We start from the raw sequence: 26,510 nt of genomic DNA, 5'->3' as shown, positions 1-26,510 counted from the left end.
TAACTGGTCATCAGTTATCCCACAGTGTACCAGGGCTGTGATACCGGAGGACCATACCTGAGGCAGGGCAGAGCTGAGTGTCACTGTGGTTTTTAACAAATGCCTGTATTTAATAAATAATTACATCCACACAGTTCACTTCTGTGGAATATCTCATTTTCCAATACCACTAGATTAAAAAGGCTCTGAAACAACCTGCTTGAGGACGGGTCACCAAAGGACGCTCACCGATATGGGGGCTGGCCGGGTCTGTGGCTCGCATATATCTGGGTGTGTCTTCCTCCAGCAGCCGGTGCGTCACTAACCCTGTGCAGCTCTGTAAGAGGATGGGCTGGGTGTCTGTTTCAATTCCTTCTAAGCGCCTGGCAATTCTTTCTTTTCTGTGCAAGGCACCAACAAAGGCATAGTGAGCAATGGAAACCAATTCGAAGGGAAAACTGAATACTTCTTTACGAGGCTCTTCTACTTGCTTAATGACCTACAATAAATATCTTACCTTTTCATTTCTAAAAATTCTTTACTCTTTGGTTCAAAGATTTTTCTTAACTCTGCAACTGAAACAAAACAAAGTAATGAAAAGATAGTCCAGCATTTCCTAGTCATGCATTCATTTTACTCACTTGTACAACATATATTTATTGAACTCCTATTTCTGTTCTTGGCTCCCCATGCAACAGTGATACACAAAGCCGGTGCAGTTCCCGCTTTCCTGAGATCGTTTTCTAATGAGGAAAGCAGACGCCAAATGAGAGGCGTGTGTGTCCACGTGTCCACACATCCACACACACATACACACACACACACGTACACACGCACACATGCACATACGCCTCTGATTGGATTAAGAAGTAAAACCATGTTGAGTAAGAGACAGAGTGATAGGAGCAAGTTTTATTTCATCCAGGGGAGTCAGATGAGTCCTAATCAGGAAGACTCGTCTAGCATGGAGATATCCCAGTAACTGTTTTCAACTGTTACTAGGTTTAGGAACTATTTTAAGCTTTTCATTGACATTTGCAAGAGTAGAGACTAATACTATGGGCCCCCACTGCCCTTTGGCAAACTGCGACACCCATGACACAGCGTTCCTATTTAACCTGTAATTACCTGTAACTACCTGATTGTGCTTCCAACGGTACGGTACGTAGTGGAGAGCGCCTCCATTAACTACAGTTTAGATTAATGCAGTTCCTAAGCCTCCCTGTACAGGCTTTCTCTGGAAGGAAATGTTGACACTTGTTTCCTTGCTATAATTTAGGTGGATGATGGATAAAGTAATTACTGCAATTCTCCTAGCAACACTGGATGACCAGATAAATGTTTTGCTGATGTGGGGAGGGTCTCGTGATACTGACTACAAGGGTATTACTGAGATGCCCAACAATTGTTTCTTTGGAGAAATAGCCAAATTTTGTGAAGAATAAAGGTCTCTCTTCCAGTTGCCTCCTCAATCACGGGAATTCATGAGGGCTCATCTGAGTGACTCCACTAAGGACCCAAGGAGGGGTGGGGTGGGAGAGGAGTCACAGACAGCCCTGGGGCCCTTTTGAAAGGCTGAGTCATAGAAGAAACTCAAAAAACGGGGTATGAATACATGGAATTTAATTTTCAGCTGCTTGACTGTCCATTTGGTTTTGTAAAGGGGTCATTTTCAGTAATGAGTCAAACCCCACCCCCAACCCCAAACACACACGGCTTTTATACTGCTCTTTGACTGTGTTCTGAGATGCGAGCCTTGTTTTTATTTGCTTATTTTTAAATGAAAGCCATTTAAAAAATGTAGTTGGATTGACTTTTGTTAAGATCGTTGGCTTCAAATGAGTTTTTTTCTCAATTGGCCTTCCCAGGAAGCCGAGGAGCTAGAGGCAGAGGTGTGCTTGCTCTGCAATGTTAATTATGCTCCCGTTTAGAAGATGCCGGTATAATGATAATGCTGCATCTCTGCCTTACTGCCTCTGGGGAAGCTTGGCTAATAATAGCTTCTCAGTTAACAAATTAACTAGTGAGATTTAGAAACTTTAGTAACTTTAATGGCAGGTAGCACATAGTTTGAAAATATTTCCAAGAATGATATAAACCAAAGAGCATCAATTAATTATTTAAATCCCAAAGAGGAGAATGGAGCTGTATTATTTATGAGACTGCTCAGAAGCTGTCATAACCAAATTCCAAGTGCTCTGAAAGGGATGTTTTCAACCCATGCCTCAAACCTATAACTGAGAAAGAGAGTATATTGACAGGGACCTGAGTAGCATAATGGCCCTTGCATGACACTTTTTGTCTCCCCAAATCATTTCAACTAGGCATGTTATGGACTGGATGTTTATGTCCCCCACAAAATTCCTAAGTTGAAATCCTGATCCCCAAAGTCATGCAGTGTGAGGCGATGGGACCTTTGGGAAGTGATTAGGCTCTGGCCTCACGGTTGGGATTAGTGCCCTTATAAAAGAGGCCCCACAGAGCTCCCTCGCCTCTTCCGCCATAGGCCCCTTCCACCCAGGACATACAACCGGAAGTTGGCAATCTGCAACCCAGAAGAGGGTTTTCGTAAGAACCATCCATGCTGGCACCCTGATCTTGGATTTCCAGCCTCCAGAACTGTGAGCAATAAAACTTTGCTGTTTATAAGCCACCCAGTTTATGATTTTTTGTTATAGCAGTCTGAATGGACTAAGATAGGGTAAGGATAAAAATATTAATGTAACGCACTCAGAGTGCCATATAACTTCCACTGGGAAAAGTTAATATGTACTATTTTTGTCCTAATTAGAGACTGTAAAAATTACTTTCACGTCATTAAATTTTAAATTTTTCTATAAAAATTATGTAACTGAAGACATCAAAAAGTGATTCCAGTAGTACAGTGAAAAAGCTAAGCAACAGCTTGCTTCCTTTATTTCCCATATTCTGGAAGGAAAGATCAACTAATTATGAGACTATGCAAATGTCCCACCCACAAGAAAACTATATACTTTTACTACTGCCATTACTGTCCTGTTTCAACATGCTATGTGAGAAGGGGGCAGGCTGGTAGTCAGAATATAGTTCATCACAGAAACTGAACCCCTAGAAGCCTGGGGCAGTGACAGGAAAGTGAGGGACCTGGTGGGTAAGCCATTATGCTCCTGTCCATTGGGATCTCGCTCTTTCTATACAAAATCGGCTGGGCAACCCACCAGTGAGTAATGTCATGTGATAGCCATTCACCGCTAGGTATAAGCAGTCTCAGGGTAGCATTTTGGAGACATCCAGGCAGGCACACCTCATCAAGGTCACAGACTCAGAATGCTGGCACTGGAGTAGATCACAGATCACTACAGGGGTGCTCGTGGCCTTCCGAGTGGGAAATTTCTTTGTCGTGAGCCTTTCACTGCAGGCTGTTGAGTAGCCCTGGCTCTCCTACTAAATGCCAAACCATCCCACTGGTGTAACACAAAAAATATTCCCATGTGTTTCCAAAGCCCACTTTGGGATGGTACTGTCCTGGATTGAGAACCACTGGTCCCAAGACAAAGATTTCTAATAGGAAGTCTGTCCCCTAGATTGTGCCCTAGGTTATGACAATGATAGAGAACACCAGCCCATCATTGCAATCTTTCAATCACGTGAACATTCAAACTCAAAACTATTTCAAGCCTAAAACCTTACAGTCCTCTCTGATCATGGACTGAGGAATGAAATGTCATCCATCAAACTACATTATAAATGTACTGGTGAGCTTATTAATTCTTAGTGAAAATCTATGTTGAATCTTTTAGGGAAAAAAATAATTCCTCCAGCAAAAAAATTACCTCTCAGTCTATTCTTTCTTACAAATATATTTTTAATTACCAATTTGCTTTATTCCTATAGACATGAGATTATAGGGGAAAGAAATAATATGGAAGACAAAAGGAAGTAATAGACATCTTGAGTTTGGCGTCCTTTCTCCAAGTATATAATTTAAAAGTAAAATTAGTAAAACAACATGTAATATAATTACTCTAGTATATTTATTCTGTGGAAAAATACTTCAGTTGTATAAATGAAAATAATATTTTATTTGAATTGATGTGTATGCACTTTTTTTGTCCTTTTCAAGGAAAGAAACTTCATTTGGCACTTGTCCTCATTAGTTCCTCCCACTGAATTTTGGTCAGATTTATTATAAAGCATTGAAAAAAAGCTAATACTAAGAAATGATGAAAGTCACTTTTACTGTGGAAGTCTCTGCTGTCACTCTACTGTTTCAATTATAGAGACTACCTACCGTCCTACCACAGTTATCTTCTGATTAATAGTCTTAAACATAGTTTATTATTGTTTATGATCTACCAAAAGAATTCTTTCCTTTAAAATTATTGCATAACTTCAGTCTTATAGAAAAGTTAAAATACATCCTTCATAATATGGCAACATTTCATTTCATTTGGTTTATTTTTATCCTTTCTTTCTCTTTCCATATGCATATTTATGTGTGCATGTGTTTATATACACAAGCACATATACACACATATTTGCATATTATTTTTTTCTGAACCATTTAAGAGTAAGTTGCAGCATGATGCCCTTTTATCTCTAAATTCATTACTGTGCATTTCCTAAATATGAGGAAGAAGAATGCTTTTAAAATTAGATTAAACAGCCATAATTCAATTGATTGTGTTCTGTGTCATAATGTATATAAATAATAAGTGGTTCAGGAAGTAGTAATACTGATTAATATTATAGTAATCCAGATATAAAAAAGCACAGCTGATCTAACTTCTGTTGTAATAAATTTGTACTTTGCTTTCAAACACATTAAAACTCTGACATATACTAAATTATCATTTATTATACCTACTTTTTAATTTGCCGCCCTTGTCTAAACGATATGGATTCTATGAGTCTATATCTTTTAGTTTTTTCTGATGGCAATTTGTCAGTCATTTTCCAAGTAAGACAATTCAAGGGGATTTGACATCAGGGCTATAACAAAATTATTTAACTGCTTAGTATGCTTTGTAATAATATTTAATACCAATAGTCAGGTCTGCCAGGTACTTTTCTTGAGAAACACAATTCTTCAATTAGCTCTGAGACACAGACCATGTGGAAAAGTTATTGTTGATTTCAGTCCTCCAAGCCTGAGTACACAGAATCTTCCAAAGAAATATAAGTGGCGGGGGACTGTCAAGAACACATTGCTCTTACCCTACATTTGACAGCCTAAGAGCACAGGATACATAAAGAATATTCTGAATACTGATCTTACTTCCCACAGGAGGAAGCACTTTAACTTTGACACTTGGATGGAAGCCACTAATATAAAGACAAGCAGCTTATAAAATAAGTAATTACAAAATTAGAGGGATAAGGGGGAGGAGTGATGGCTGAGAAGTGTGGGGTTTCTTTTTGGGGTAATGAAATGTTCTAAAATTGGCTGTGGTGATGGATGCATGACTCTGTGAATATACTAAAAGCCACTGAATTGTATGCTTTAAATGGATGGATTATATGAGATATGAATTATATCTTAATAAAGCTGTTAAAAAGTACAATAATGTATTTGGTCCATTTCATAATTCCTAAATGGAAAATCTATTTTAATATTATAACCTTCACATAAGTAAAGGTTTTTAATCTCTTGATTACCTGATTGTGATAAAGTTAAAGGAAACCCCTTAGAGGAAAATCAATGATCATTTTAATGTTCAATTCCACAGAAGCAAGAATTCCTCACTAAATGAAGAGAAAGAGACTTCTGTAAACTTATAAACATAAAACTCTGTCATTATTAAAAAAAGTTATAATCAATTCCTATTTTTAACCTTATATTGCCAAGAGCTGATAGAATCCTTAACATATCTGTTAAGATGGAGAAATAAAAAGCTTGCTGATAATACATGGGTCTTTCCAAACATTCTTGTTCAAATTCATGAAGGCAAAGATGGTGAAATAAGACCACGGGGAATTTAGATGAAACTTAGGGGCATGGGGAGGCTCTGGTACTTTTTAAGTATGTTTTAGAGATCTTGGTAATTTAGAAATATAAATCTGGTTAATACATAAAGATATCATCTTTGATTTGTGAAAATTTGTTTTCATGACTGATTATGATAAGTTTTCTAATAAAACTGGTTAATAAGCTTATTTCTTTTTAAATTTTGTTATATATGGAGTTATAAGTTGTTGAACTTTTAGGAGCCTAGCATCTCATATTGTTTTTCATTTTTCTTATTACAAAACTGTCTGTGGTATTAAAACAAAAAAGAACTGTTGTAGAGAGAGAAGAAAAGTGACCCTTCACATTTTGCTATATAGAACTTTGCCTAACCAGTCAAATATTCTAAGGTATTTCTAAAATCAGTCTGTTCACTCCTATAATTTGTTTTGATTATCTTCATAGATTTTAAATTTGGCTCAGATTAAATTGAGTTTCTGTCTTTCACAAAGAAACTTTGAAATTGGAAGGAGCCTTCCATTTCAAACCTGGCCCACACACCCATCCGGGTGGGAACCCTCCACAGCCTCTGTCCTGCCCTTCAATTCACGGCCTTATGACCTTCCTTGGCTATTTAGTGAGAGCTGATGAGATCACAATGCAGTCCATTTAACTTCTCAGTTCTATGAATTACTAGCATTCTCTTTCTTATATGAAATCTCACCTACCTCATTGTAATTCTACACATTATTCTTAGTTTTGGCCTCTGGAGCAACACAGAATAAGCCTATATTTCTGTTGACAGTTTTATATGGGCTTGACAAAATGGCCCTGTTTAAGTTTTCTCCACTAGGACAAATCCCTGGGGTCCTTCATATACCAATCTTCATTAAACTATGTCTAAGTGTATCACCCACTCAGAGTATACGTCAATTTGTCAGTGGGCCTTTTACACTGGATTTAGTTTCCATTAAAATCATTTTTTTTTTCTGGTTTAATTTCTCTTGGGCTTGATGTGGTGATATCTTGTTGTTTTTTTCCTTTCAAGGAAGAAAAGGAAATCTGACCTTGCACCAGTTTGGTTTCTTCTGAAGTAAAGGTTACACAGCTCATTCAGGATGAAGACAGTTTGTGAGCTGGTACTCCCCTGTGCTCGTGTTATAGTGGGTGGAGACAAAGATCTGGCAATGTTCACATCATTTCACAGGCAAAAGTGGGCAGATCCTCCTCTGACCGTAGATTCAAATAATCTACTGCACGTGCATCTTTATCAATGAAAATACTAAGTCATCGAATGTGCGAGTGTCTACTTGGGGCAGAAGAGGAATGATGTAGATACAGTCTGCAATGGTGGCCCAGTGTGTCGTCCAGTAGGGAGCTCCAAGATATTAACTGTAACCCTGGGAAACATCAAGAGGCTGAAGGGAGTGGGAGAGGGTGAACGGAGAAGAGATGGGCATATCAGACTGGAGGAGGACTAAAATGCAAGGGAGAGGACACATAAATATGTGAAGATTAAAAATGCATGAAGAGAGGTCCTTTAATTGAGGTTAATTTTTGGGTGAGGCAGAAAAGGACACAACGGAGATTACAAGCTGGAAGTTACTGAGCGTTCTCAAAGAAAATCACATAACATAATACTTATAATTAACATAATACTTTGCCCAGTAGACTAGTCGACCATTTAGAAAAAGTCTTACCTTTAGGAAGTGCAGTTAAAACCTTAGCATTGATTCTTCTTTTGCAGTTAGCAAGTTGCTCTTTATCTTCGAGCAAGAACTCTTTCTGAAAGCTAAAAATTACTCCATTAATAAAATATTTAAAGTCAATTTAAATCAAGATATATGATATCAAGTAAAAAATGCAGAACATAAAAATTATGCTACTGTTATATATACTTAAATATGTGTGTGCGGATTAGAAGTAAAGAGTTTTATTTGGGGGAATTAATTGGTAACTTTTTTCATTTACCTATGTTAATACGATTTTTGTACAACTAAATAATTCCATCAGCATAGGCAGGTGGCATGGCGTAGAGTGGTAAAAACTTCATTCAGACTGACCACCTCTTCTGGAACTACCAGTAGCTATTTCAGCTTGGATCAATGACTCAAGCTTTCTGTGCTACATTTACTTCCTCAGAAAATAAGCAACTTGTTTCAGTGATTTCCATGCTTTCCTCCAATGTTGAAATTATATTAAAGTAGCATATGCCTTCAAACAACCAAGAAATCAAAGCAAGGTGAATAAGTCTGAAAGGCTCACAAAAACATGTCTTGGGGAAAAAATACGACAAAAAGAAAATGAAAAGAGTGAAGAACAAAGGGATTGAATACTTACTACGCACTTTCATTCTATGCTAAGCATATCACACATTATCTTAGTTATCTTCACAAGACCTTATGAGGAAGGAACTACTTAGTGCTGCGCTGATAAACATTTAACAACTGGCTCCTTTCTTTTGTGCGAGCCCACCCACCCACCCACCCCAAAGCACGTGCTTTACAGTTTTGCTGGTAGTGTAAATACTCCCACCATGGCCAATTTTCAACCTACCCAGAGGACTCACTGAGCTCAAAATTGGAAGAAAGTTGCACACTCGCTCTGACGGAGCACTACGAGCTGGCTCCAGCACACCACTGGAACTGTTTCAATCCTTAGTTTGCAAAGTAGGAAACAGTGAAATGACTTGCCTAAGGACACATATTTGGCAAGCAAGGTACATGAGATACAAATCCAGCTCCTGCTCTAACACTGTGTGCAGGTGCTTCCCCGAGACTGCTGTACGCACACCTCCATGGTCTTCCAAGGGAAAGTGCTCGCAGACAGAGCTCGCAGGCATAAACAAACTTAGGAAAACAGGAAACTAATATTCCTCAATGATCTGATCACCTCCAGAGAGGTGAAAAATCAGCCTGAAAACACAGTGCAAAGCTGACCTCCCCCGTGTACTGGTCCTTTATATGTGTGTCTGCTCTTCAGGGTACACTTCCATGGAGTCCCAAGAAGAGTCTGATGAAGTGCTGTGCATACTATGTAAGTGGGACATACGAATAATCTCTATCCCATATATAAATTCAAATGTCAAGGGACTTCCACACCCATTCCACAATATGGTACGCCATCCTATCCATCTTCATAGAACCAAGCTCATCTGCAACCTTGGTTATTGCTTAAATGTGGTATGGTTTATATTCATAAATGTGAGTGCCATGTATTCACATTATTTACTGAAAAGTCTTGAGAATAAGTAGTTTTTATAAACCACACTCCAGATGGCATGAAGATCTTAGGACACATGTTTAGATCAGAAACTTAGAATTGGCACCGACTTCTAAACAGGGAATTGCAATGCAGTGACGATTCCTTTCAGTGTTTTATTCAGGTGTATGATTTAGTATAATCCTAAAATATTAAATAACTGCAGAAAGGTTTCCTACTTAATGAACGATAGGCTGTTTTAATGGATAAACTGCTTGTTTAAATGTCTTGATAAAGTTCTGTACTTTCCTTGGCAAACTGAAATCTCAGGAAAAAAATTCTATATTAAAAGAAAATGATGTAATCCCTGAAATACTCAGTTTCTTAAGCTATTGACTTTGGGGTACAAAATTATTGCATATTTTCAAAAATAAACGTCTGTATGTTTCTATCTTCCTCCTTTTCTCTGCTTATCAAAAAGCTCAATGAAGCCACTAATGAAGACTAAGAAGCTACACCCTAGTAAAATATTTTGCTGAACTTCTACAGAGTTGGGTTCACAAATCCTCACCCAACACCACCTGGCTCCATACGCACTTACTTTATTGAAACAAATAGTGTCGGCACCAGTTGAAAGTACAGCCTTTCTCAGTTGGTCAGAAACCAATAGAAAACCAAAGTGCTATTAAGAAAATCTCTCGTTCCTATTTAATGTAGTTTGACTGTAAATGGTGTCTCTTCTATCTGAATTCTCTCCTCTCCCACATCCTCCCATTTCCTCAAGGAAGAACCCCCTGACCCAGTACCTGTCCTACCAGGCACTAAATCTATATTATGCACCTCCGCTATTTTCTTGCATGGTATCCTGTTTTGCTATTTGTAGGATGTATTACAAGTGTCTTATTTTATTTAAAATTACTGAATTTTAAAAATATTTTTTAAATCAATAAATACAAAAGGTGCCAAAAAATGTATACACATTTTAAGAAAAGGAAAACTATTTAAAATTGTAATACTCAATATATACTGATAAAAGATGAACACAAGTCATGTTTGACTTCTGTAATTATAAGAGGTGCTCAAAGTGGTTACCATCAGTGTCCAGACACTTCTGATTACGGTGAACTACTGCTTGAGCAATGGTGACAATAGTGTCCACTTGTATACATTTTTTTGGCACCCTCAGTATATGTTGAATGAGTGAATGACTACAATACAACATTTCAAATGTACACTACACCTCACTCTGAAGTATTTTATATATACACTTTATACACTGTTGGTGTGACAGGGATAAATAGAATTATAAATATTAATAATCAGCAGGGCAATATAATAACATTAGTTATAAGCTTCCGTCCGCCCTCCATTCCATCCTTTCTTTGTTTCTTTCTTTCATTTTTAGAATATAAGATTGGGAAAACATCTCTCCTTATTACCTTTGCTTACATTGCATACATGAATGAAAATATTAGTATATCGTTAAAAAGTATATTTATTTTTAATACATTTTTTTATTTTTCAAACACCATTGACATACAATATTATATTAGTTTTAGGTGTACAACATAGAGATTAGACATTGATATAACTTACGAAGTGATCACCCCGATAAATCTAGTACCAATCTGACACCATACATAGTTATTAGAGTATTATTGACTATATTCCTTAAGTTTTACATTACAGCCTCATGACTGTTTTATAACTACCAATTTGTACTTAATATTTTCTTTTAAACCCCCCAATTCCCTTTCTGCAACCACCAAAATGTTCTCTGTATTTAAGAGTTTGTTTCTGTTGTTTACTTTGTCCTTTAGATTCTACGTATAAGTGAAATCACATGGCATTTATCATTCTCTGTCTTATTCCACTCAGCACAATACCCTTTAGGACCACCCATGTTGTTGCAGATGGCAAGATCTCATTCTTTTTCATGGCTGAGTAATATTTCATTGTATATGTACCACCTCTTCTTCCCCTGTTCATCCCCTAATGGACATCCACGTTGCCTTCATATTTTGGCTGCTGTAAATAATGCTGCAATGAGCATATGGATGCACATGTCCCTTCAAAGTAGTGTTTTGGGTTTCTTTGGATAAATACCCAGAAGTGGGATCACTGGGTCTTTCTTTCTCTTGTTATAGCCTCTGTTTTAAAGTTTATTTTGCCTGCTTTAAGTATTGCTACCCCAGTTTTGTTTTTCATTTCATTTTCATGGAATGTCTTTTTCCATTCCATTACTTTCAGTTTGTGTATGTCTTTTGATCTGAAGTGAGTCTCTTATAGGCAACATATGTAGGAGTCTTGTTTCTTAACCATTCAGCACCCCCCACCTTTTGATTGGAGCATACAATCCATTTACATTTAAAGTAATTGTTGCTAGATATGTAGTTATTGTCATTGTATTATTCATATTTTTGATCTTATTGCTTTCTTCTTCTTCTGTTAAAGAAATCCTTCTAACATTTCTTGTAATACTGGTTTGAGGTTTATGAACTCCTTTAGCTTCTTCTTGACTGGAAACCTCTTTAGAATCAAAGCTCTGTCCTTCGATTCTAAATTATAGCTTTGCTGAGTAGAGTAATCTTGGTTGTAGGTCCTTGCTTTGAATCACTTTGAATATTTTACGTCAACCCCTTTTGGCCTGCAAAGTTTCTGTTGGGAAATCAGCTGACAGTCTTGTAGGTAAGTAACTGCTTTTCTCTTGCTGCTTTTAAGAGTCTCTCTTTGCCTTTAATCTTTGGCATTTTAATTCTGATGTGTTTTAGTGTGGGCATCTTTGGGTTCATCTTGTTTGTGACTCTCTGAACTTCCTGGGCTTGTATGTCTATTTCCTTTGTCAGGTTAGGGAAACTTTCTGTCATTATTTCTTCAAATAGGTTTTCAATTCCTTGCTCTCTCTTCTCCTTCAGGTGCCTCTATGATGCAAATGTTGGTATGCTTGATGTCCCTGTGACCCCTTAAACTATCCTCATTTTTTTGGATTCTTTTTTCTTTTTGTTGTCCTGGTTGTGTATTTTCTGCTACTTCATCTTCTAAAACACTGACTCAGTCCTCTGCTTCATCAAATCTACTGTTGATACCCTCCAATGTATTCCTTATTTCAGTTATTGTCTTCTTCATTTCTGATCAGTTCTTTTTTATGTTTTTTATCTCCATTTTTATGTTTCCTACCTCTTTGTTGAAATTCTCCATGAGATCACTGAGTATCCTTACAACCAGTATTTTAAACTCTGCATCTCGTAGGTTACTTGTCTCCATTTTGTTTAGTTCTTTTTCTGGAACATTGTTCTGTTTTTTATTTGACACATGTTTCTTTGTCTCCCCATTTTACCTGCTTCCCTGTGTTAGTTTGTATGTATTTGATAGAGCTACTATGTCTCCTGGTCTTAGTAGAGTGGCCTTATGTAGCAGGAGTCCTGTGGGGCCCAGTGATGCCGTCTTCCTGGTCACTGGAGCTAGAGGCTCCAGGTGTATAGCTTGTATGGGTTGTATGTGCCTTTCTATTGAAGTTGAGCCTTGGTTGTTGTTTCAATGTCAATGGGAAGGACTGAACCTCAGGCTCATTGGCTGTGAGGACTGGCTGTGACTACAGTGGAGGAGCTGTTATGCAGGACCTGACCCTGTGGAACAGGAAATGCTTTAGCCAGACTCTGGTGAATGCATAGTCTGCCTTTTGGATGTATCATCCTGAGAGGTGGGTGGGTGGTTCTCTAGCGTGGTCTGAAGCTAGCCACCAGGCATGCTGGCCTTGATTCCTGGGATGGGTACTACTGCAGGCCAAGTTCAGTTGCAGACTGTGTCCTGCCCAGAGCCACCTGGCATTAGCCACAATGCAATTTGCTGATGGTTGCCACCTGTACTGGGCTTGAAAGGTGCCTAGAGAGGCCAAGCCTTGAACCAAGGCTGGCTGCCACCAATGCCAAGTTTGGGGCTTCTTAGCAAGAGGTAGTAGGCATACTGAGGCCAAATGCTACATGTTTGGGGTTTGTGAACCTTTGAGAGATTTTAGGAAAGTTCACAAGATGATCCAAGACAGGACTATTATATGGAAAAGCCAGTGGAAGGAGATTGGGTGGGCCCACAAATTGGGTGATGCAGAGTCTCAGGGAATCACCAGGGTGGGGTAAATGGTGTAAACCAGGTTAATGGAGACTCAGATATGATGCCCACCTGCATCTACAGGCTGGTTGCAGGGAGGGCTCAACAAAGGAACAATGGATTCTACCACCACTTTTGACTGGGATGAAGCTTCCGCTTCAGCTCTCACACTGCAGCCATACAATTCAGTTCCTCCCTAGTGCCTTTCGAGCCACTGTCCCAGTGCTGGAGCCCTCAGCAAGTAAGTCTGTGTGGTCTCTTTAAGAAGAGCGCCTTGTACTCCAGCCACCTTCTATCTCACTCAGCCACAATCTCTGTTGGTTTTCACAGCCCAAATTGTGGGGACTTCTGTTTTCAGCACTGGAATCCTGGGCTAGGGAGCCTGGTGTGTGGCTGGGACCCCTTGCTCCTCAGGTGACACCTCCGCAGTTGAGATATCCTTCCCGATTTTTAACCACTACACATGGGTTTTGGACCAGCCCAGTCTGCATCTCTGCCCCTCCTACCAGTCTTGGTGTGGCTTCTTCTGTATGTCCTTAGTTATAGAACTTCTTTTCAGCTAGACTTCAGACGGGTCTCAATGATGGTTGTTATTAAGTTTAGCTGTAATTTTGATGTGGTTGTGAGAGGAGGTGAGCACAGCGTTTACCTACTCTGCCATCTTGACCAGTAAAGTATTCTATTTTTAAAGTCTCCATCTTCAAGGTACACTTTTATTATTGTAACACACATGGTTGTCTTTACATTTTATTCTTGCTTCTATTGCCTCTTTTTCCTAGTCCCATCAAATGATCACTAATTTCTGAGCAAGTGGATGAGCAGATAGGAAGGACAAGGAGAATGGTTTGGAAAGTGTGGCTCTGACTTGTGTCACAAAAGCTGTGACATATGTAAGACCCCTTAAGTCAATATGAAACCAGTCTTTAAAAAATGTCATGTCTCTTCTTTGGACTTCACTCGTGAATGAGTAACTCCTGATCAGATGTTGGCTGATGAAACACAAGTGCCCCAAAGAGCCCTAACATCCTCCTCCTCTCTCTTTTCTGAGCAACAAGCACAAGATCAGCATGACTGGTAGGGCCCATTCCCAACTCACACAATTTCTAACTCTAATCACTGGGCTCCAGATGTGGATCATATTCTTCCTCATCAGTCATCCCTCTGGAAGAAGGAGTCTCTCCCAGACAACCTCTGCAGGCTTTGGTGGATTGCCGGAGCTCAACCAAAACCTATGGTCCTATATTTCAGTGTGAAACAATCTCTCCATGTATAGCTAATGTAAATGCTACAGTCTTAATTTTCTGAATTATAATTTTAAAAGTTTCTGAGGTTAAGTGTCTGTAGTATTTTTATCTGTCTGCAGAGGAGTCTGAAATAGCACTCTTCTTTATGACTAATTTTTTCATACTTTTACCTCCTTCCCTCTGCTTCAATAATCTAAGAAGAAATTGCCCTGCTTCTGTGATAAGTTTTAAAAATGTGTCCCATTAACCTACTTAAATTTCCAGCATTATCAACAAGGGGAAATTTTACTAAAGTAAGAGCAGGATATTCTACTATTATTACCTTCTATCTTTTACAAAATGTGGGATCTACTATTACAATGACTATTCAGCACCCATCCTATGAAAGGTTCCCCCGTAATCTGTTCATTCTTCTATTGAAGTTTACACTATAAAATATGAGAGATGAAAACCCACTACCTCATATTTTCATGACTGGTGTCTGGTTGACTAGAATCCTTTGAAGGAGGCAGGTTTTCATATCTCTAGCCCATTTTATACTTAGTACCATGGCAAGAAAGCCATAATTTGAATAGGTACACACGAAATAATACCCAATATTTTAGAACAGCTGTATCGCTCTGAGCCTCTTTCCACTGAAGTGTCTGACCTTTACATTTTACACTTTTTCTATCCTTGAATAAGCAATGCTTTCCTGTCTCCTCTTCTTTTCTTCCTTTTTCTTAGTCATGATTAGAGCTAAACCAACCTGCTAGGGACATACTGGAAACTAAGCTGCTATAGTTTGAATGTTTGTGTCCCCTCAAATTCTTATGTTGAAATCCTAACTCCCAAAGGTGGTGAGATTAGGAGGTGGGGCTTTTGAAAGGTGATTAGGTCATGAGGGCAGAGCCCTCATGAATGAGATTAGTTCTCTTATAAGAAGAAACCCAGAAACCTCCCTACACCATTCTGCCAAGTGAGGAGACAAGAAATCAGCAGTCTGCAACCTGGAAGAGGGTCCTCATTCCATCATGCTGACACCCTGATCTCAGACTTCTAGCCTTCAGACTGTGAGAAATAAATTTCTGTTATTCATAAGCCACCCAGGCTATGGTATTTTGTTATAAAAGCCTGAATGAACTAATATTTAAGCCTTTGATTCTGTTAAAAATATGGCAAAGATGAGAAATATGGGAGATTGTGTCAAGCACTAGAAAAGTAAGATTTTATGAGTCAAATAAAACAACTTTCCCGATGACCCTGGCACAACACTACTCTAGTTTACCCAACACTAAGATGTGGATGAAATTCATCGAGGCTTTACCCTGTCTTGTGAGTTCACAAGATCAATTCTGCCATTTTCAAATGCAGAGCCAGGTTTTAGTCTGATTAGGACAGTGGTTGGACAACTGTTTATTCCAGTACTATTGAAATGCAAACCCTTTTTAGAATAGAAATAATGTCATACATAATACATTAAGAACAAGAACATCTGAGTGGAATGAGGGGTAGATTGGAGTTGGGTCCTTCTAGCATAACGAAAGGTAGGTTGAGATCCACGCCTGTGTGTGTAAGGGATAATAACTTTGTGCCTCCACTTGAAAATCTCAAAATCTATTAGGGACAGTGATCTAAGAAGCACCTGAGGCATAGCTATCTTGTTTGGCATAAAGGTTAATTTTTACATTATCTTATATCAATGACAACGTACCACAGAGTTTTAGCACATTAGGTAAATCAAATTAATATTGATAATATCCCGCAATGAAAGAAACTGAAGTGCAGAAAGGTTAAAAGAGCAGGGATCAAGAACTCACACGGATGGATGGGTGGAGGGAGGGAAGGAGGAAGAGAGGAAGGGAAGAAGAAACAGTAGGAGGAAAGATGGAAGGAAGGGAGAGAGGGAAGAAGAACAAGGCTAAAACCCTTTCTGAAAAAATCAAAAGCTCCCTTACTTGACGGACAGATGGTAAAAGGACATCTTATGCTTAGAGGCAGGTTATGAGAAAGAAAAGATGATAGCCCTTTCCAAATTTGCAATTACAGGGACACTGACATCCCGTTCTATAAATAGTTCCCATAAACAGCATTAAATACATAAAAAGAATCTTTGCTGGTTGAGTGTACTGTTAAGTTAGCTTGCTTCATATGTCTTCATAAATCAAACTCTGCACAGAAAACATATTGCTAAACATTTATACTCATGCATTAGGAATTTAGAGAATACTTTTTTAAAAGCTACTACAAATCTTCAAAACAAGATTCTTGAGCAAAGACCATTTTACCTTGGAACTTTTCTTTGATGTGGGAATCCAATGAAGCTTAAGTTTTTCTTGTTGAAATCTAAGGGGAAGGAAATAATGTAAAATTAAAAATAGCTATACAATAAGTTTAAAAAATGGGGAAAAATTTCTTTAAATTCCCTTTACATATATATTTGAAGAAAAAGAAAAACATTAGTCAGACAAGAATTATGAATTTAAAAAAAAATGACACGTTCTAAGAATCAATTTTACATAGGCAAGTTTTTTTGTTTGTTTGTTTGTTTTGTTTGTTTTCTCTACTGAAAAGAAAACAACATACTCTGTGGGTAAGAAAAAGAAAAAATTCTGACATAGTTCAATGCTATCATTTAAATTCATATGGCTAGAAGAATAACTCAAAGCAATTAAATATTGAATAACATAGTTATATACTCAGGAGAAAAAAATTAAACAATTTTGGTTAAGATAACCAGAAATGTTGAAAGTCATCTCTGTCTGATATATTGGAAATGCTTTTAAAGAATGCATGGGTGGGGGCATGGTAAAGAGCTGATGAAGAGCAGGGGAACATTTTAGCCGCATTTTTATTACCTTCATTAAAACCTAAACAATAACATCATATCAAATAAACCACTTATTCATTTTTGAAGACAAAAATATATATTATGTAAAGACAGCTGGGAACAATCCCATACGGCAAAAACACGTATACAAGTGACCTGGTTAATCCAAACCAGACACCAACAAAATTTACAACCAGTCTAATGGCAAATAATCTGTTTTACAGCTTTTGGCATAGCAACCATTTGTCCAGCAAGAAAACCACAAGTAGACCACTTACAGAAACCTTCCTCTATGGAAATGCCTTTTATTGTTTGATATTTGGTGTCAGAAGCCTGAGGAAAAGGAGGTACAAAATATACCACATGCTGACATGACATTATTCATCAAAATACTGGAATCCTGGAATTTGGAAATTCTGACCAGCTACAGAAACATAATAAAATGAAAGGAATAATGCCAACTAAACATCTAGGCTTTTTGCCTAATTATACAAATAGCTTATTTTAAAAAGAGAACTCAATTTAAAAAGCTATCATATATTGTAGAAGAAAACTCCTGAATCTGAGGCCTGAATTGTTCCAATCACTTTCTAGTAGTGCATTAATGCTACAAAATACTTTTATACACAATGGCTGAATTTCAAATGTGACATTCAAAATAACCTCAACACTTCATTTTTGTTTAATCAGTGAACTGAATCTGTGATACCACTTCGGTCTTTAAATTGAGAGCATATATTTTCCTCTGTGCTGGAAAGGAAGCCACTAAAAAGATAACATTTTGTTTCAAACTGTCTCACATGAAGATTTAATAAAAAGACACTCAACACTGCCTACTGGAAATAATTTAATATTCATAGCATTTGGTTTAGAAAAATATTTTAGCTAGCTAAAGTGCAGAACTTAATCCAAAGTCTGGGCATTCCAATTGAATTTGCATTTTCCCCCTACATAAAGACTTTGGTAGTTTAGCAGTATCTTTAACTTATAATGGAAAAATATTCACATTTTTCAGCAATTCCAGGATAAGCTAATTTATAAACTCAATTAGATATTTAAAGTGACCATTGAGAAAACTGTATAATTAACTGGACACAGGAGAATACAGGGTAAAATGGAAGGTACAAGGCATTCATTATGTTATAAAATATGTACATAAGTGCATTTTCTATTTCTCTTGCCTTACCTTGTTTCTCAGAGAACTTGAAAGCTCCCAAATAGCTGGACATCCCTGGGCTTCTGAACATGGTTACACATAGAAAGCTCAGTAACAGCCTGCTCTATAGTTAATTCTCAACCAGCCACAGCCTTCGGCCCGGCTAAGCAAAACTGGGATGAGATTTTTCACAGCACAGGGCTAGAGGAATCAGGCACTTGTGTCCCTGAGAGTGCAGTAAACGCGGAGCCAGAGGCTGCAGGCGGGAACAGCTCAAAACTGGAATCTGACTACAAGCAGAAAAAATTAGGCCCATGGATGCTGAAGCCCACTGGATTCCAGTGACGGGGCATCGGGCATCGGGAATGTTACCACTTCAAGTCTATGACCAGAGCACAGCATATGCTTCAGCTAAGGAGACAATGCTGCAACCTAACCATCATCAATGGAGGAGCCCAAACAACTCCTCCTTTCCCTAAAAATAGACAAACAAAAAGAAAACCAAACAGAGCCTCTCCATGCATTGGGAAGAAGGGAAGCTGCCTAACTAGTCCCAGGCCGCTCAGAATCTGGATTTGGCTAAGTTAAATGAAATATTTTACCTAACCGGGAGCCAAAACCCCCTAGTTAAGAGTTAGGATTTATGAACAACATATGAGTGAAGTCGTGGGAAAAGAAAAGGCAGATATTACTAGAGGTTCAAAAATTTCAATTTGAGACAGAAGCTCTTAAATGAAGCTCTTAAATGAATCTATTTGACTGTCCTCTTGTTTATTTCATGATTACCTTTTAAAAAGACTTAATTGTTTTGTAGAGCAGGTTTAGGTTTACTACAAAATTGAGGGGAAGGTACAGAGATCTCCCCTGTAGCCCCCCTGGCGCACACGCATATCCTCGCCATCATCAACACGACTCACCAGAAGAGTACACTTTTTTACCCGGTGAGAACCTCCATTGATACTCATAATCACCACAGCCCAGTTTACTTTAGGGTTCCCCCTCTTCTGTTGTACATTCTATGGGTTTGGACAAATATATAATGACATGTATCCATCATCATTATGATATCATAGAGCATTTTCATTGCCCTCAAAATCCTCTGTGCTCTGCCTGTTCATCTAACTACCCTCCCCTGGCAACCATGGATCTTTTTATGTCTCCACAGTTAGTGATGCCTTTTCCAGAATGTCATGTCGTTCAAATCAGACAATACGTAGCCTTTTCAGGTTGGCTTCTTTCACAGAATAATACACTTTTAAGGTCCCTCCATGTCTTCTCATGGCTTCATAGCTCATTTCTTTTTAGTGCAGAATAATATTCCACTGTCTGGATGGACCAGAGTTTATTTATCCATTTACCTGCTGAAGGGCACCTTGGTTGGTTACTTCCAGGTTTTGGCAACTGTGAAGAAAGCTACTCTAAGTATTTAGATGCAGGACTTTGTGCAGCTATAAGTTTTCAACTCATTTGGGTGTCAAGGAGTACGACTGTTGGATCGTTTTATAAGAAACTGCCAAACTCTCTTCCAAAGTGGCTGTACCCTTTTTTGCATCCCCAGCAGCAGTGAGTAAGAGTTCTGTTGCTGAACATCCTTACCAGCATTTGGTGTTGTCAGTGTTTTGGGTTTTTGCCATTCTAATATGTGTGTAGTGGAATCTTACTGTGGTTTTAATTTGCATCTCCCTCATGATATATGACGTGCAGCATCTTTTCATATGCTTATTTGCCATCTGTATATCTTTGGTGAGGTGTCTGTTCAGGCCTTTGGCCCATTTTTATTCACTTGTTTTCTTACTGTTGAGTTTTAAGAATTCTTTGTATATTTTGGATAATAGTCCTTTAACAGATGTGTTGTTTTCCCAGTTGAGGAGGTCATAGCTCAGCTCCAGGTCCAGTCACCGTTTTCAATCTTAGTTGCAGGGGCACATCCCACCATCCCAGTGGGAATCGAACCGGCAACCCTGTCGTTCAGAGGTCGCGCTCTAATCAGCTGAGCCGTTCGGCCGCCCCTATGACTTTTTAAATTCTCTTGATATTCTCTTTCGCATAACAGAATTTTTTTAATGACGTACAGCTTATCAATTATTTTCATGGATCATGACGTTGGTGTTTTATCTAAAAAGTCATCGCCAAAACCAAGGTCCTCTAGGTTTTCTCCTATGTTATTGTGAGGAGTTTTATAATTTTGTGTTTTACATTTAGGTTTATGATCCATTTTGAGTTAATTTTTGTGAAAGGTGTAAGGTCTGTGTCTAGATTCATTTTTCTGCACACGAATGTCTAGTTGTTCCAGCAAGCACCATTTGTTGAAGAGACTATCTTTGCTCCACTATGACTCATGAGTCTCTGCTCTGGGAAGCTGCAACTCCCTGTACGGGCCTGTCTCTCCAAAGTTGGGGGCAGTGCTTTGCCATGTGTCGTCCTCTCTCTTATGGATTCGAGAAGTGCTGATTTTTCAGTCTGTTCAGCTTTTTACTTGTTGTTTGGATGGAGCAGCGACTCCCAAGCTCCTTACATGTGGAACCAGTAACCCTGGAGTCCCCCCTGTTTATTTTTAACTGCAACCTTTAGCTGGTGGGTCCAAGTAGTGATAATGCAACTCCAAGAAAAACATGCAATAATTGGGCACTGATACTTTGATAGCTAAAAGGGACATTAAAGCGATACTAGGAAAATAGTCTCATTAACAAGATGAGGAAACAGAGAACTAGAGAAGGAACTTGCTAATGAGTTGACACTTGGTTAGTGATGGAAATGTAGGATCTTGGTGGAGATCACGATTTGTCCCTCCATCCCCAGCAAACTCCTACAAGAGGCAGGGACCCTGAGTATGTTCGTCTTTGTAGCTTTAGTACTAAACACTGCAGCTGGTACATAGCGGGCCTGTAGTGAACATTTTTTTGAATGACCATATGAAATAATGGAATAATCTTTTCTAAAAGCTAGAGATCATATTCCAAAATGATTTGTATTGATTTTATATCCTGCTTTTAAATCAGATCTACTTAAGCTGATTTCTAAACTACAAACAATTTGAAAAGGAAGAATTATATACCAAATTAATTATGGCACATCAACAGAAGGTGCATCAGCGCTGGTTACTACATGAGTCAGTGGTGACATCTGGCATTTTCCCTGTACTGCTGATTGCTTGAACTCTTATAACTTTGGGGAGAAATATGGAAAGTAGGTCAGTTAGAAAAACACTCAGCAAGGAACAACTTAAGTACTGTGGATAACTGTTGTGGAAACTTTATTGGTAGGTCATGGCTAACTAGGAACGAAAAGGAAGTGTTGGAAGAAGAAGAAAGGGAGGAAACAGTGGCAGCAACTGACTCTGGAAATAAATAAATAGGATGAAATAATAGTTATGCTCATGAATATTCTTTTATAAAGAACTTAACAGTTGATAACACAGTATCATTTGCTTATCACCATTTATGTTCCTGAAAACTATTCTGCTTATTAGAATTATCCTAAGTGAATCTAAATGTTTCTTTTGAATTAGTATTAAGGGATAACTCTAGTTTAAATTGGTAAGATGAAATTTCAGTACAGAATAAAAAAGAATTTGGATATTCTCTTTAAGTTGGCAATGGAATTTTTCTAGAATTACTTACCTCACCTATCAATTATGACATAAAGCAGACAGATTTAAATATGGCTTGCTTGTTAAAAAGAAAAAGCACCAAATTCTTTACCAAACTCTGAATATACCATTTAATCTCCTCTTTAAGTATTTCACCCACATAAAATCAAGTAAGACTGTAAAGAAATCTACACTTTATGTCAGTAGAAAGCACCCATGACATTTTCCATTTACTCTCCAGTAATTATAAATGACGACGATGGTGATTATGATGATAGCAATAAGTTGTTATTATTATTTTAGGCTGGCTCATTCACACAGGGGAGTTACAAACATTTCCTCACACCATTCTGTAGCTTTACATATTTCATTCATCTGCAGAGAAAATTCGAAATTGTAGGTGTGATTTTCTTAGATTTTAGGGAGACGACATCTTAAAATAAAACTGTGATGTTGCTGTATTTCCTTTCTAACAGCATCAATTAACCACCAGCTCAGCAGTAAGAAAAGAGATACACAAAATTCTCTGCCACTGTGGCCACTTAGAAACACTTATCTTTTCCATGTTCGAAGCACCGTAGTCTCCAATATTCAGAAGCACTGCTTTATGGAAATAAATATTTTACTGGCTATGTTTGAAGTGTTAATCTTTAGATTAAAAAAGAAATAAAGCAACTTTTTGAGTCGCCTGAGGCTGGGCCTGTAAAACGGCTTTAGGGGAAGAGGCGTACATGTGTGACTGAGAAGGGAAGAGGGAGGACACTGTGGTACTATGAGCAAGGAAGATCCATGAATAGGCCATTGAGATGCCAGCATCCCATAGTGGGATCAGTGGGACAACTGAATCAAGCTTCGGTAAATCCAAGACCTTGCATTCTGGGAAAATGGGAGCGGAAGTGGCCTCTATGACCACTTGTTCTTCATTTTGCAAAATGTGAGCAAGATCACATAGCTTCTGGTATGGCAGTGACAGACTGGAAAGCCACATCCTCTCACGCTCCTCAGGATAACTCCCACCTTCCTGATCAGTCTGGACACAAAATAAATCACAGGGGCTGCAAACTTGTCCTTGACTGAAGTCACAGGGTTTCCAGATGCATAGCTCATGTGGGCTTACTCGGTAATTGGGCCAGCCTGACCCCAAAAGGAGGAGGCAAGCCAAGCTGCTGCTTGCTCTTTTATAAATCTTATATGATTCCTTGGTCTGGTTTCAGTTCCATAGGTGTTCCTCAAGCCAGGGCTGACCCTGATATGAAAAGTAGGGTGTATTTGAGACCCGAAGGCAAAAGACAGAAGTCAGTGTGCCTGGCGGGGGTGTGTGAGGTATGTCATGCAAACAACTAATTATTCTATGATTTTTCCTCCCTTCCTAAGCCTTTCACGTTTTTGGAGAAGGACAAGAAAGGATGTTACTAGAAGCGTGTATGAAACAATGACTCAGTAATTCTACTTCTGGATATGTTCCCAAGGAAATGCTGTGAACGAGTCCAAGGCTGTTTAACTACAGTTTTGTTTATAAATGTATAAAACTGGAACCAGCCTACATAAGTGGGACATATAGAAGGATGGGTAAATTGCACAAGAAAAGCAGGTTGGAAACAATTAGTGATTTGGAAAATGTTTCATATGTTATGTTAGAGATATACAAACATACCTTATGCTTAGATAAGACGGGAAACAGACTAAACATCTCACAACTCAGAGAGAACTCTGTTCATGGTTTTCCTTCTTTTTCAGAGTTTCCACAATAAGCATGAATTACTTCTAGAGTACTTACCAAAACAATTAAGCACAAATAAAGATAAGACAATAGGATCTCTTGAAATCCCGAGGTTTAGACTTTGGGCTAAAAATGTGGGACAAAGTCACAGTCGTGAATGGAATTGTGCCATACACCTAAGGCACCTCAACCTGCCCTTTTCTTCTACACGCATTTCTTGGCTATAAATTGAGGAGTTGATCCAGACAGTGGCCAAGGTCCCTATAACATGCCACACAGCATCCTTCAAAGTCTGTCCCAGGTGGGTCTTGATCACACGGAAGTGCCTGGATCAATCCCCCTGCTAACCAGCACTGTGTCCACCTCTTAAGCCTCTTATGCCTTGTCTTCTCTCTCAGAGCTTCTCTAGTGCCAAGCAAACTTTTCCTGCTAAAAAACCTTCATTGTCTCCTACCTCTGGATTATAGAAACTTGGGCAACTCCTGAGACTTCTGGGCGCATTCTTAGCACAGTGCCTGGCTCAGAACAAGGAACTGTAAATACTGAATGAGTAAATGAATCAAGCAAGAAGCAAGCAGACAGCCACTGCAATCACTTCTATTCTTCTCATTCTTAGATGCTGCCTCATTCTCAGCCAATTCTGTTGTGTCAATAGGTGGCATAAAGGAAAAGTATTACCATTCCTTCCTTGAGACTCTTACTAAAGTCTTGTCTTTCCTAAAATGTGAAGTAATGATGTGGAACATAAATATTTGTGTGTGGGGAGAAGTGGGGAGACAATGTTAGATTTTCCAGGGACACAATGGAATGGGAAAAACAGAAAAGATGTCCGGTAGTCCAATAGCAGACAATGTCGATATGAGTCTGGGTAAGAAGAATTGCCTCTTCAATTGCCAAGGTCAAAACCTAAGGGGCGAGATGACCAAGGCTCAAGATGTTAAACCTCAGGGACTGTGTGGACAGTGCACAGCTGTGACTCGGGATTACTCAGAGGCAATGCTGAGGAGCCAGTCTTCCTGCAGGTTGTTCTGGCTGACACCACGCGTGCACCCCTGTACCATGAGTGGTGGAAATGCTCTGGGGGTTGTTATCATGGAGGAGAAAATGGAAACAAAAGCAATGAAAAGGGAAGCAGCTGGGTACCCCAAATGGCAGCTAGCCATCTTCTACCACGCCTGGTGTGATGATGGAAAGAACGGAAGACCTGAGACCCTTCCTGACTAATCCCCATGGGGTGGGTACTTTGCTAAGTGCTCTGTTAAACTCATTTGGTCCTGGCAAAGCCTGCAGGGAGATCCTCTGACTATCCCCACGTGCAGATGAGAAAACTGAGCTAGGGTGTGATTTCAGATCAATGCACAAGTCTAGACTGACCACTTAAAAATGTGTTTCTAAAGGCAAAACTCCCTTCTCCCTAATCAGCCAAAATAAAATCAAAGATATAAATATGCAGGTGAGGTCGTGATTAAATGAGTGAATGGATGTGGAAGCACTCTGAAAAGTGGAACACATTATCTAATCCACGCATGGGTCTACATATTGAAAAGAGATACAGCTATATGATACACTCCCGTATGATGTCATCTGGCATCTCCTTATTGTGCTCCCTGAATAGCACCTGAAGCTCTCCCACTCTACAGGAAAATGAGCTGCAATATAAACGGACAATACAGGGTGGTGTGAAATTATGACTAACAGTTGTCCGGATACATACTGTTGTGAGTTATGGGTTCATTTCTAAAATTAAGAAGCGTCACAGAACAATTTTAATGAAATTTATAAGCTACTGAAGACGATGAATGGCTGGGCTGAAATTCCAAAGCGAAAGATATATCTTTGTAGCCTAGTAAAGGAGTATTTTGTATGCTAGAAGCAGCCGTAAATGGTATTCTCATTTTCTTTGGTGGACTTTTTTTGGTGTGTGACTCTTAATCTGGGACAGAATTGCCTGACATGAGGTAATCCCACTAGTGGGGAGCCCATTTAGTCCTTTTCATTTCCCTTTTATCACATACTCGTTATTCAGAAATTCCAGATTCCAGATTTTAGTATAATTCTCCTCCTGTGTGTATTGTGAAATGCTTTGTGAATTCTGGGTAGGACAAGTCTGCAAATAAAATTCTGTGTTGCATCACTGTGCAAGGTAATTTAAAACAGGCCAAGTATGCAGAGATGAAAAGGCAAAAGTACTTTCTATAAGAAATATTACAACTCACAGATATGTCTTTATCAGATGTGTTGAAAGAACCATGCCAGTTGTGCTATATTCAGAAATTCTTTTTAAAGAAAATGCTTATTGAAATCCCCTAAAAGGCACATTATCTTTAAAACAAATGTTCAAACAAGCAATGTTAACATTTGTAGTGAAAGTTTATCTCTAATCATTTTAACTCTGGCTGATATTGAATCTATGGCTAATGATTCTTGGGGAAAATAATCCAGGGAGCTTAGAGGAAGAAAGGCTCATCAACTGTTTCTCCGAGCAAGACAAAAGAAAGACAAAGGTGAATCCCATGTTTAAAATGTACACTGAAATATACATACAATGGAATATTATTCAGCCTTAAAAAGGAATGAAATTCTGACACATGTGACAACATCAACATACAATGGGTCCTTCAACAATGATTTGACAAATCAATACACATTTCGGTCTTTATTGTACAAAATCTGAAGTGGCATCCTAGAATACCGCAAGGTACAGAATGCTGTATCCTGAGAGCTGCAGCGGCCCAAGTCCCACCCCCCCCGCTTACTGAGGGGAGACCCGGTCAGAGGGAAG

At 38.7% G+C, this 26,510-nt stretch overlaps 1 protein-coding gene across 19 annotated transcripts in view; it reads right to left on the bottom strand.

Moving 5' to 3' along the window:
* The window catches only part of SVIL (supervillin), a 222,548-nt gene that overhangs the window by 81,967 nt on the left and 114,071 nt on the right, over nt 1-26,510 (bottom strand). For 13 of the 19 annotated variants that reach the window (XM_033105603.1, XM_033105605.1, XM_033105606.1 and 10 more), the window contains exons 1-5: nt 18,450-18,525; nt 16,722-16,779; nt 7,606-7,697; nt 497-554; nt 229-380 (exon numbers count right to left, since the gene is read on the bottom strand). In XM_033105603.1, the coding sequence (XP_032961494.1) occupies nt 229-380; nt 497-554; nt 7,606-7,697; nt 16,722-16,779; nt 18,450-18,510 (421 nt within the window). In that variant the 5' untranslated portion in view covers nt 18,511-18,525. Of the gene's footprint in view, nt 1-228; nt 381-496; nt 555-7,605; nt 7,698-16,721; nt 16,780-18,449; nt 18,526-26,510 lie in introns of those variants that run through there. The other 6 variants (XM_033105614.1, XM_033105615.1, XM_033105616.1 and 3 more) reach the window with 1 other exon arrangement.

The sequence above is a fragment of the Rhinolophus ferrumequinum genome, chromosome 5 (genome assembly GCF_004115265.2).
Source record: "Rhinolophus ferrumequinum isolate MPI-CBG mRhiFer1 chromosome 5, mRhiFer1_v1.p, whole genome shotgun sequence".
NCBI classification, from domain to species: Eukaryota; Metazoa; Chordata; class Mammalia; order Chiroptera; family Rhinolophidae; genus Rhinolophus; species Rhinolophus ferrumequinum.
Note: the sequence above shows the minus strand (reverse complement) of the source record. Positions and strands in the feature narration are given on the sequence as shown.